At 37.9% G+C, this 13,261-nt stretch overlaps 1 protein-coding gene across 2 annotated transcripts in view; it reads right to left on the bottom strand.

The window, feature by feature from the left end:
- Positions 1-12,884, bottom strand: part of NDST4 (N-deacetylase and N-sulfotransferase 4) — a 112,617-nt gene extending 99,733 nt beyond the window's left edge. For both annotated transcript variants that reach the window (XM_015818357.1, XM_029284571.1), the window contains exon 1: positions 11,904-12,884. In XM_015818357.1, coding sequence (XP_015673843.1) covers positions 11,904-12,884 — 981 coding nt within the window. The remainder of the gene's footprint in view (positions 1-11,903) is intronic.
- Positions 12,885-13,261: the final 377 nt, after the last annotated feature.

Below are 13,261 nucleotides of genomic sequence, written 5' to 3'. Positions count from 1 at the left end.
AACTACTGTATGATCAAGTAATTTAATCTGGATCCAAACCATGAAGTTGTTGTTTCTTTCCCTGTCACAGATTAGATTTCTTTTCTGCAGCCTCATAAATTATTTGCAATGAATGGTGTGGTGGCCTAGGGGTGGAGCTCTCGTCTCACAATCAGGAGGCTGTAAATTTAATCCTAGAAAGGCAGGGCTAGATGAATCAAAAGTTGGAATTAAGATTGCCAGGAGAAATAACAACCTAAGATATGCAGATGATACCACTCTAATGGCAGAAAGTGAAGACGAGCTAAAGAGCCTCTTGATGCAGGTGAAGAAGGAGAGTGCAAAAGTTGGCTTGAAACTCAACATTAAGAAAACCAAGGTCATGGCATCTGGCCCTCTCAATTCCTGACAAATAGATGGGGAAGAAATGGAGGTAGTGACAGATTTTATCTTCCTGGGCTCCAAGATCCCCACAGATGGGGACTGCAGCCAAGAAATTAAAAGACGCTTGCTTCTGGGGAGGAAAGCTATGGCAAATCTAGACAGCATACTAAAAAGCAGAGACATCACCCTGCCAACAAAAGTACGTATAGTCAAGGCCATTGTTTGCCCGGTTGCAATGTATGGCTGTGAAAGTTGGACCATACAAAAGGCTGAGTGCAAAAGAATTGAGGCCTTTGAACTATGGTGCTGGAAAAGACTCCTGTGAGTCCCTTGGACTGCAAGCCGATCAAATCGGTCAGTCCTAGAGGAGATCAACCCTGATTGCTCTTTAGAAGGCCAGATCCTGAAGTTGAAACTCAAATACTTTGGCCACCTAATGAGAAGGAAGGACTCACTGGAGAAGAGCCTAATGCTGGGAAAGATTGAGGGCAATAGAGGAAGGGGATGACAGAGAATGAGGTGGCTGGATGGAGTCACTGAAGCAGTAGGTGTGAGCTTAAATGGACTCCAGAAGATGGTAGAGGACAGGAAGGCCTGGAGGAACATTGTCCATGGGGTGGCGATGGGTCAGACACAACTTCGCAACTAACAACAAAATGGCAAATATTTCTCTTTCTGGGTGCAAAGAGAAAATATTTGCTGTGAGCTCCGTGGAGGAATTGGGAAGGTATCCGGCCAGTAAACACTCAACTCCATTCAGTTGCCCCAACTCCATCACAATGCAAGGGATTACATTAAAAAAATGTTTGCAAAAACTTTTAAAATATTTATATAATTGTCTGTATATGTGTGTGTGTGTGTGTTTGTATATATATTAAAATCAAACAAACACGAACACCAGGATAAAATTAAACTTAAAAACGTTTAATAAAATGCTGAGCTTTCGTCAGTCAGCACTACCNGCCCCAACTCCATCACAATGCAAGGGATTACATTAAAAAAATGTTTGCAAAAACTTTTAAAATATTTATATAATTGTCTGTATATGTGTGTGTGTGTGTGTTTGTATATATATTAAAATCAAACAAACACGAACACCAGGATAAAATTAAACTTAAAAACGTTTAATAAAATGCTGAGCTTTCGTCAGTCAGCACTACCAACATCATCAGAGCCTAAGAGTAGGTCAATGGGAGTCCCTTTTTATAATACTAGTTGATTTTGCACACGACTCCTGGATCTGGTCATCGGTCCATCTAACCGTCCTAATTGTTTAACTCCTAGGAGGCGCGCATTGGTTGTTTTCTTAATGTTTTTCAAAGTTGCAATTCCGTTGTTCAATTCTCTTCCTCCAATCTCCCCCTTCGTACCCACACCGTTGGCTCCCAGTGGTGGGGTAATAGATAACGGTGTGGGTACGAAGGAGGAGATTGGAGGAAAGCACATTTAAAATAAACAATCTTACCAAATGATTTCTAAAGTAATGGACTCTCTGAAAATTGTATCAAGGGTATTCCTAAATGTTTTAATCAGGTAGTAGTGATCCTGTACAACAGAAATCCATTTTTCCAAAATCATTAGGCATCTGGAAATATATAAACCATAGCCATACAATATTCCTTAGAAAAATCCATTCCCCTCGTCTCCTTTTGAACTTCTATTTCTTTTGCTGAGAGGGGTACTTTAACTCATTGAGAAGGTCATATATATTGATTTTCCATTGTGTCCAAGTGTTCACAGATCTTTCTCTAAGTCTCACTAGTGTTGTCTTATTGTAAATGTCACTTTTCTTCAAATATTGTGTTCTTTGGGGAAAAAAAACACCTCAGCCTGGATTCAAATGGCTTGTAAGTGTTCTACAGCTTGTAAAATATTTGATTAACAAATTTTTGGAGGAACCAATGTTACCTGAAAGGGGAAAAAAAAGAATCCATAAAGTCCTAAAAGTTCTGCTAAAAGCTAAATGCAAATTATCTATGACTAATCTTAAAATACTACCTAGGCAGGTATCATCTTCACTTAAACCAAATATCATTTTTTCCAATAAGAAGATATTGATCACAAGGAACAAAGAATATTTAAGTTGTACCCAGACAGCTCCATGCTAAATCCTCACTCAGTGAAAAAGACATAACTGTAATTTTTTTTTAACCCCTGCTCCTTACTTTATAAATGATGCAAGAAATTGAAAAGTATGATTGGGACATCTGTTATAAAAGTAGGTAAAATAATCAATGTCTATTACTGTAGGATTCCTGGGCTGTGGTAGTATCAGGCAATGTCAGTCTCTGGTGCAAACTGCCTGCAGATTGCCAGAAGGTGGTTAACTTGCAGCTGGAGATCTGACTGCACAAGGCCTATAACGAAAAGGTCAGATACAGAGGAAATAGGAGTCTAAGCATTGGCTAAGAATAAAGGAAGCAATAATGTATTTTTTTTTAATGCAGGTAGCCTTCAATTTGTCCTCAAGCCACAACGGAGCCAAAAATTTATGTTGTTAAGTGAGTTTTGCCCCATTTTACGACTTTTCTCCCCACATTTGTTACATGAATCACAGCAGCTCTTAAATTAGTAACACGATTCTTCCGTGAATCTGATTTCCCCATTGATTTTGCTTGTCAGAAAGTCACATAACTCCAGGACCCTGCAACCATCATAAATGTAAGTCAGTTGTTAAGCATCCAGATGTACTTCACGTGACTGTAATTCACGCTGCAACAGTTCTAAGTGTGAAAAATGGTCATAAGTCACTTTTTCCAGTGCCGTTGTAACTTTGAACTGTTGTAAGTCAAGGATTATCTGTAGATAGCTTGGTGTTAGTAAAGAAAACAGAATAGGACATTGGTAGAGGGAAAGGGGTCTGTCCCAAAGATTAAAAATGGAAGAATGAAAACTCAAGAGTTAGGAAAACAACGAAAAGGCTGTAGCTGTGGGTGCACACATGCAGGGAGAATAAGATCAGAACTTTAAGCTGGAAGAAAGAGGATGGGTAGCCTAAGAAGACAAAGGGAATAGGAGATAATGACTAAGGCAAACAGGAGGACTCCCCATGAGTAAATAAGTAGCAGAGGAAAAAACATAAGGCTTTCTTCCTGCAGCATTTTGCACAGCTGGAATTCCCTTCCTTGGGCCTATTAAAGCGGTGACAAAGGTAGGATAGAATAAAATAAATAAGTAAATAAGGGCATTTTGTGAGGTGCAAAGGAATGATGAAATTGGTTGGTATTCTTAGCCAGAGTTGAGAGATGCTGTAAAACTTTCTCCAGCTAGGAAGAATCAATAAATCAGTTGGAGGAAGAAAAAAAAGGACTGGAGTCCTGACCCAGAAGAAGGGATTAAACAACTAGATAAATTGCTGCCAGAGGCTTCTGCAGTGAACATTTTGCCAAGGGCAGCGGGGAGAATTTGTTTAAGTGTGTATGTGCTTTTTATGTATACCACACTTTTAAGGAGACAGTGGGGCTTGTTGAATATGAACTGCAAGCTTCAGCAAGCCTCGCCACAGGTTACACATGTTGGAAATTTATTATGGGTGATTTGCAGTTTAATTTGCACCCAGCATGCTCCCAGTCAGTCCTTATGTCTAGATCAGAGCTGGCACATAGGCCACCTTATTCAGTAGCAAAAATATATATAGTTGGTGGTTATTTATTAAACATCAGCAGACATCAATAACACTTAACTAGCAAAATGGGCAAAAGGCAAGCAAAAGCAGAAGGAAGGAAGGAAGGAAGGAAGGAAGGAAGGAAGGAAGGAAGGAAGGAAGGAAGGAAGGAAGGAAGGAAGGAAGGAAGGAAGAGCAACTGGTAATCCCCCAGGCACTAGGGGCCAGCTGAGTGATCAATTTTGGTTGTTTTGATATGTTGCTTGGTAGTCTAGGAGAAGATAGAGGGTTGTTATTTTTTTAAATGCTGTAGGCCACCCAGAGTGATGCTGTTGAGCTGTGTAGCCTTACAAATCTTGCTAATAAATAATAACAAACAGTCAAGAGATAAAAGGGCAGAAGACTTAATAACAGCATCTACATCCTCTGTATCTCTGCAGCAAAAGGCATAGAATTTTTCAGAGTCCCTGGAATCAATACTAGCAACTAGTATGGAGGGTCACCAAGAAAATTACTTTTTATGATTCCAGCTTTAACCCTTATTTGTATATAATGGTAGAATAGAAGTGCATAGTGGGATACAATGAGCTTTCTTCTCTTCTGCACTATAGTATATAATTTGATAGATGGAAGTGTGATATATCCAACAACAAGGACATTCTTGTACCATATGATATTGCCTATATATCCACAGATAGTCCTTGACTTAGAACCATAATTGGACTTAGAATTTTGGTTGTAAGTCTTTTGTTGTTGTTGTTGTTGTTGTTGTTGTTGTTAAGTGAGGCCTGCACATTACCGTTCCACTCAATGGCTGTAATCCTGACCGTCCCAGTTGTGGTTGCTAAGTGACCGTGTGGGTTGTTAGGCAGATGAAGTGAGAAAACTGCATGCTTAAAAAGGGCAAACAGCTCTCCTCCACGTGCAGAAGGGAATTCCTATGCTACGTCAGAAAATGGAAATTTGGATCCAAAAAATCAGAGCTTTGTTTTACTGGTCCATCACAGGTCTTCCTCTCTCCTCTGTGTAAGGGAACCACCATGCTAGGCCGGAAAAAGGAAGTTCAGATCCTGAAGATGCAAGCATCCTTTTTCTGGTCCAGCATGGTGATTCCCCTCCCCTCTGTGTACTACCCTTTCTACCCTTCAGAAACATTGCATTTCCAGTCAGAAAGCTAGGAAACAAGACATTCCCGATGGATAGAAAGGCTGAAAAAAGCTTGTATGGCTGGAAAGTTAGCAAACATTATCTTCCTGAACAGTAGAAAGATTGGAAGAAGCTCAGAACTTTGGGATGCAAGCTGTTTACTCCAGTCCAGTGATGGAATTCCCTTCTGCGCAGGGCAATGGGAACTCTGGCACTGGGGCATCCAAAAGACATTTGTTTCTTCAGTCCCCAATAGAAGTATCTCCTCCACTATGAATAGAGGGGCCAGAAGCAGCTTGCAACTTTCCTTGCTGGCTGCCCCGTTGACTTTCTGTGGAAACCAGCAGAGAAGATTGCAAATGAGGATCACATGATCGCAGGAAACTTGGCAACTAATCGTAACTGCAAATAGAGTGCAAAGTGCCCAAAATGCAACCATGTGACTATGGAGGTGGGGCAGCAGTTTTAACTTCAAGGATGGGTCATAAGCAATTTTTCCCGAATCTCTTGTAAATTCGAACAGTTGTTAAGCAACAATTCTGCCTCCAAAGGGTACTTTTTTCTAAGGCAATTATTAAAATTGTTCTTGGTTGTTTACATTTAGAAGATGAAAATATTTGTTGCTGAAAACCTAAGGAATCTCTACCCACCAACACCATTGGTAGAATAGTTTGACAGCAAGATTGTTTTTTTTTAAAAAAAAGTGATTTCCAAAAAAAGGATAAATTCAAACTCAATATCATTTTGGGTTGTGTTATAGTAGGGGCTACAATTCTTATCCTTCTCATAATGCTGGCTGCTTATTGCTTTTTTTGATAATCAATGTAATGAATGATAATCAATGTAATGAATGATAATCAATGTAATGAATGATATTAATCAATTATTTATCAATCATTGCATTTATTAATGAGAACTAGAGTCATACAGTACTCTAATCTAGGTTTGTTGCTGCTAAAATAACAATAAAAATAATAAAATAACAAGTGTTCTACAAAACAAGATTTTTTTCCAGATCATTTATAATAAACAAATGCTTTACAGATAGTCCTTGACTTACAACCTTGCGTTTAGTGATTGTTCAAAATGACAATGGTGCTGGAAAAAATGACTCATGGCTGGATGTTACACTTATGTCACATGATCAAATTTCAGACGCTTGGCAACCAGCTCATATTGACGATGGTTGCAGTATCTTAGGACATTGTTGCCATTTGTGACCCTCCGGTGAAGGCAATGGTGAAATGGCAAAAAAAAGTTGAGGAGGATCACATGGTGACTCACTTAATGACTGTATCACTTAGTGACAGAGAGTTTAGCCCCAATTTGGCCATAAATTGACTGCAGCTTGCATAATGACAGTAGCTCACAGTGTACACTAAGCCAAAAGCCAAACAAACATGCCTCATTATGGCTTAATACAATCTATGAAACTGCCTTTGTGATTAGGAAGTTAGGGATAATTTACTAGTTAACATTAGAATAGGAGTTAATCCATATGGCTACATTTGGGGCATTTCTCACATTTTTCAGCCCATGTAACTCACTGGGATTATATAGCTACTCCCTCTGTTGGATTGTTTCTGTATTTGTGCTAACATATAAACGCTATTTATCTGTACACAAATTAAGGAATTTATAACTCGGCATGTATGGACCCTAAACACAAGTACAAAAGGTATATTTTCCCTCTTTTGGAATATTTTTGGGATCACTGGTATTTTGTACTCTTGTAACCTTTAATACTTTAGAGACAGAGGGCAGTTGTTTCATTTGTAGCAAAAGCTTCTTGAGATTTATCCAGAGCATTGTACTTTATTTGGAGATTTTTCTTTCGTTTACTATGTTACCAGCTTTTTCCCTTCTGATTTGGACAGCAGTATAGTTTCTATATCCTGCATATTTGCCTTTGGATGGCCACAACTCTGCTGATATTTAGAAATACTCCTAAGACCTGGCTTTTTCCTTTAGCACAGGACCCAAATGTTAGTGAGTTTTATTAATAATTGATCCTGACATTGCAAGTTTAATGCCTGGCTTTTTATGAATGATGTATTTTTCCCCTTAATGTTTAAAATTGACAATGCATCCAAAGTTACTTGGCAAATGGGTGATCACATACATAAGTAAATAAAATTTAATATTTAAACCTCAATAACAATGGGTTTTTACATTTTTTTAAAGCTTGATTTTGTTTATCTCATGAGATAGATCCATGGTGGCGAACCTATGGCATGCGTGCCACAGGTGGCATGCAGAGCCCTCTCTGTGGGCACGTGTGCCATCGCCCCAGTCCTAGGCCTTCAGCTGGGTTTTATAAAACCTTTTTGCTTTAGGCCTCCATGTGCAAAAAAAAAAAAAAGATTCAATCAATCAAATTCAACTTCTCGCGGGAAAAAAAAAAGGTCTCGCAAAGTTGGAATTGATTGATTGAACTTTTTTGTCCCACCCAGTCTGCCGTTACCACCGCAGCCACGCCCACTCAATTGTCCACACCCACCCAATTGTCCACACCCGCCCAATGGGCCACGCCCACCCGGCACCCGACGATACATAAGTGGGTTTTGGGTTGCAGTTTGGGCACTCGGTCTCTAAAAGTTTTGCCATCACTGACACAAATTATCTTTCAAGAGGGAAGAAGTTATGTGCCACTATGTTACATAGCCATGAATTTGAAATAATTTGCATTTGTCCTTTTAATTACTTGAAAGGCAATACAGAATGCAAAAGTCTTCTCACATACATTGAAAATTGTGGGTAGACTCCAGGTGAGGATCTCTTTGGAAGATGGCAAGACATACTGTAAAACTGATATTCGAAAGCAGCACCGAGGGCTAGGACCTGAAGACTAAGGAGAGGACCTCATTAGAAATATATCTGATCTGCAGCCTTAGCCTGTGGGCTCAGCCAATCTACTATAGACGTATATCTCCGTGGGACTAGAAGAATGAAAAAATGAAAAACACTAGTAGAAAGAATTAAGTTTCAGTACTATCCCACTCATTTTTAAAATATAAAAATTAATCCAATTCCAGCAAAATCTGTCAAGTCAAATTCTCAGAACATCAGCCAAGCTCTAACTGAGTAAAGGTACTGTATGTGAGGTTGAGTAAGGAGCATGGAGTATGTATTTTAGAAATTTAGATGATCAGCTTCCAGATTATAGATAGAGCTGATCACAATGTAACAACAAATGTAATTTAAGCTTTATGTAATTTAATTGCTGCAGCAATGTAGCTGTTGCCCTGATGGCACACATATTTAAGGATTGTGTTGGATGCTTTGAGGTCCTTTCTAGAGAGTTGCTCAATTGATTAATCTAGCAGTTGGAAATTTGAACATGCACGACTCAAGTTCTTAACTGATTAACAGGCCTAATTTTCCATCTAAAAGGGGACTTAAAATGCTTTCTAGAGAAGACTAAAACCTTATTTTTGAGTAGTTAATTTCAAGAGCAGTAGCTGGTAATGCAACTTAAGATGGTAAAGTTTAGCAAAGGATTGCAACAATGCCATTAATATAGAAATTAAACAATAAGGAGTCCAGAATCAGTGTTTCTGGTTTGCCTTACTTTGTTGGATAGATTTATTTCATTCCTCTGGAGGCAAATTCACTGTTTTGATTTATTGGGCTTTTCACTTCCAATTGTATCCTTCCACAGCTGAAATAAAGCCTTGGTTTAACTTAAACAGGATAGGGATTATACATTTAAATTATGGTGCAACTGCTGGTTCCCACTTAGATAGTCTTTAAAAATACTTTTATAACATCTTACTACAACTTGCTAATAAACATATTTACTGTCAAACTACAAGTTTAGTGTTGTAGAAAAATAAATAAGAAGCATGATACAGTACTAATGTACATTGTATGTGTGTGCATTGTCCCCATGTTTAAGACCAATATACTAAAGTATATTAAGAATATTTTTAAAAAAAGTACCATTCAAAATTCAAAACAGCAACCAATAGTTAAAAAGTATAATTAAAATACTATGAAGTTCTCTAATTTAATATAAAGTGGGAAAGAACAGGAGAGATTTCTGCCTGTCATTTCTAAGACAGCAAAGAGGCTAAGAAAATAGACCAAGAGAGAGAGAGAGTATTATAATGAAAATGACTATAACAAATTCCCCAGTCTAATTACTTGCCTAATGTCAGTTTATAAAAAGTTTTCAAGTTCCTGAAGGAGGCTTTCGTCGTTTAGATTGTCTGGTTTTGAATGATTCTATTTAATTTACTTCCTGTTTAGAAAGTGATTTAGCAGAATCTCCAAAGAAAAGTACAGATAGTCTCAGGTTACGACCATAACGGAGCCTACCCATTATAGTCACAAGTCACGTTATTGCCTCATTTAATAGTCCCAACTTCTGCTCTTCCCCTGTAATTGTTAAGCAGTTTACTAACTGGAGCATTAGGTGACTCAGATGTAGGGGTGGCCTGGGAGTCCTAGCGCAGGTCCAGGCTTCCCCACCCAGGCCTCCCAAGGTCTTCTCCATCCCCAAAGCACCCCGTGCACCACTTCTTGAACCTTTGGGTCCCAGCTGGATTTTCCAAGCTTTTGGACTTGTGCTGGGGCCCATCCTCAGGAACTTGTCTCTCACCAGAATGTGTAAGAGAATACACAGATTGGATGGGCTGTGCTGCACGGGCTCCAGCATGAGTCTGAATGCTTTGGAGATTAAATCTCTGGTCCCGGTGATGCCCCAGATTGGATCCTGCAGCATTATCCTGGGGCAGTGATGGTGAACCTTTAGAGACCAAGTGCCCAAACTGCAACCCAAAACCCACTTATGTATCGTCAGGTGCCGGGTGGGCATGGACCATTGGGTGGGCGTGACTGCGGTGGTAAAGGCAGATTGGGTGGGACTAAAAAGTTCAATCAATCAATTCCAACTTTGCGAGATCTTTTTTTTCCCTGCAACAAGTTGAAATTGATTGATTGAACCTGTTTGGGTTTTTTTTGCACACGGCAGTTGAGGCCTAAAGCGAAAAGGTTTTATAAAACTGAGCTGAAGGCCTAGGACTGGGGTGATGGCGCACGTGCCCACAGAGAGGGCTCTGCGTGCCACCTGTGGGACGCATGCCATAGGTTCACCACCACGGTCCTGGGGCATGTATATTTGCCTTCACGCATCACATAATGTATAATCTATATCTCTATGCTATGAGAACTTATGGGAAGGCTGACTATGTATACAATCTGACAGCAATATATAACTAAAATAACACTAAAATGGTAACTATATTAATATCTCTCTGAAAATGTTATATGGATTTGTATTACTATTGTATTTAAATCAGAAATTCCTTGGATCAAGTTTGTCCAGATGGATAACCAAGACTAGAAAATCAGAAAACTACTCTAATAACATCTAATCATGCTCCGAAGTGGAACATAATCCTTGTATAAAACTACCCAAGCGTCATGTTTTACATATTCTTAATAAAGCATACATTGTTTATTTAACAATGGGCTGCTTAACATTCCATCCTACTATTTTATTAATATTAACGTTTGGCTTCATAAAAACAACAACTGGATTTTGAAATGTACGTTTCCCAGATGTTGCCTTGGCTAACATCCAAAACAAATCAAATGATAAAAAAGAAGCCAGGTTGCATGCATAAATTACATACATAGGTAGGAAAATGATTATTTTATTATTATTATTATTATTATTATTATTATTATTATTATTATTATTATTATTATTATTATTATTATTATTATTATTATATTATTATTATTATTATTATTATTATTATTATTATTATTATTATTATTATTATTATTATTATGTTATTATATTATTATTATATTTAAATTTATATCCCGCCCTTCTCCTCGCGGACTCAGGGCGGCTGACAATCAATTAAAATACATAAATGACAATTACAGATTTAAAATTAATTTATGCTATTTTTGAAAATAATCTAAGCATTTTCAAAGGGATCATTTCTCATAAAAATGTGGTTAACCTAATAATAATTCACTAGATAATTTGATAATTCCAATGGGGAGTTTAATCACACATACTGCTTGTGTAATTTGTAAATGTTTAATTTTCAAAAGATATCTAAGTCTTTCCCAGTTTCTTTTCTGGGATCCCTGAAGATACCTGCCAAAATAATTTTCTTTCATTTTAATATTAGAACATAGCACAAAGCAAACTCTAGTGACTTGAGTGCTACAAGGTCAGTTACTTAAATATTCTTTCAACTATTCCTCTATTGAGCCTATGAAATTCAGAATTAACCTACAAGTCCACCAATCTGATGATGGCTTAGTGCTAAAATGTAAAGATCAGCAGACATAATTGATCGTTCTATCCAATCAATCTGTCTTAATTATCTTAGGGAATCCAGATTGTTAGAGATAAATCTTATACCTGGGTATAAATAAATTCAATTACCCTTAATTCAGAATGTAAGAAGAACAGTGACAATAGAGAGCTAGTGTGGATGAATGAACTGATGAGATCTGAGTTTCCACACATCATGGAACATGATGGGTAAGTTCATATTAATCAAAATAATTCAGTTTAGGATTCCTTGAAAGAAAGTTCTGAGCCTAGCTGGCAGAGATGAAATGCTAAAAATGTGGGATTTTTTTTTTAAAAAAGGCAATCAAAAATAATATTCTAAACACTTAGCTGTCATTCTTTAAATAATTGTTAAGGACGATGTGTGTAAAACTGAAGATACGGAATTGAGAAGAATTCTAGGACTCTGATGACTTGACTGTTAGAAATTTGTCAGACAGAAGGCCTCATAAATTCTCAACTTACCTTCACATCTTTTACGTTCATCCTCGTTCCTTCTTTTCCAACAAAGATGTCATCGATGTCAACAAGAATGTATCTGTCCAAGGATAATGTAAGCCTTTTTCCTGTCAAGAAGGAGATGGCATCTATAAAAATAAGCTTGTGCAGCCAAAAGTTCAAGTTGTTTCCAAAAAGGACTCTTTGAATTCCATCATGAAGTCCCAGGTCCTGAATCACTGTAGCATAGAGATTAAGCTTTGGAAGTGATGCTGGGAATGGTTTGGAAGCTTGAAATTCTGTTAAAAGCACTGGTTGATAAGTAGAATGGTTATACTGGAAAACAGTCCAGTCATCACCAGGTAATGGGCCTTTTTTAACCTTTGGGGCTTTGGTTATACGCAAAAGAGGGGACTGGGGGTTTACTAAGCAATCCTGCAGAGCTATATTGTTGTAAAGATGTAATGGGAATCCTTTGAGCTGAGTACTTAACAAACTATTCTCATTGGCTTTATGAAAACCAATTATGCTAACACTGTATTCCACACAGTATTTTTCCAGGAGTTCTCTGTTCCACGAATCCATGGATGTGTATTTCAAAATATTTTCATATACTACAAGGATGTATTTCCCTTTGCCATTATCAGCCAGGGGTGGAATATCCCCTTTCCCAGATGCAATCACCATATGATACTGAAACCGACTAGACTCCATGATGGCAATGATGTCTTGACCAAGTTGAGAGTACTGGCTTTCCACAAAAAGCAGCACCATAGCATCAGTCCTGGTTGGATCAATTGGCTTCACTGTTTTAAGTTCTAGGGTTCTGTAGGGCAAAAGTTTCAGATCTTCACACTCCATTTCTCCTGTAGTATCAGTGAGGGCAATTTCTTGTTTGTGACCTGTATACAAGTAATAAGCAGAAATGACTATGCTCACTAAACAGAAGGTGGCCAAGAGAAATACGAGTGTTCGGAAACTTCTACGAAGTTTCATGATCACATTCATCTTTGTATTGTTTTGTTTTTTTGCTGCAGTGTATTTCTTTTGCTTCATCTCCCCCAGACTTCTGACAATTGGCTTCTTCCTTTTAAAGTGCCATCGTAAATAGACCACAAGATGGTATTAATACCACTCTCCAAATATTCATGTGACCATTGCAATTCATGTATTGGGGAAAAGGTGAAGACTATGAAATTCCAGATACTGAAAGTCCAAAGGGATGGAAATCTATATTGAAAGCTGTATTCTTTGACTGCACCAGTTGCCAATAATCAATGGAGGAGACGCTTAGCATTATCTGTAACAAAGTGAGAAATTAGAGTAGGTAAGAAAATCCATACAGCAATTAAAATGTGTTAATTAAATAAGCTAGTAACTTCTAT

Source organism: Protobothrops mucrosquamatus, unplaced genomic scaffold (genome assembly GCF_001527695.2).
Source record: "Protobothrops mucrosquamatus isolate PMUCROS unplaced genomic scaffold, P.Mucros_1.0 scaffold726, whole genome shotgun sequence".
Lineage (NCBI taxonomy): Eukaryota > Metazoa > Chordata > Lepidosauria > Squamata > Viperidae > Protobothrops > Protobothrops mucrosquamatus.
Note: the sequence above shows the minus strand (reverse complement) of the source record. Positions and strands in the feature narration are given on the sequence as shown.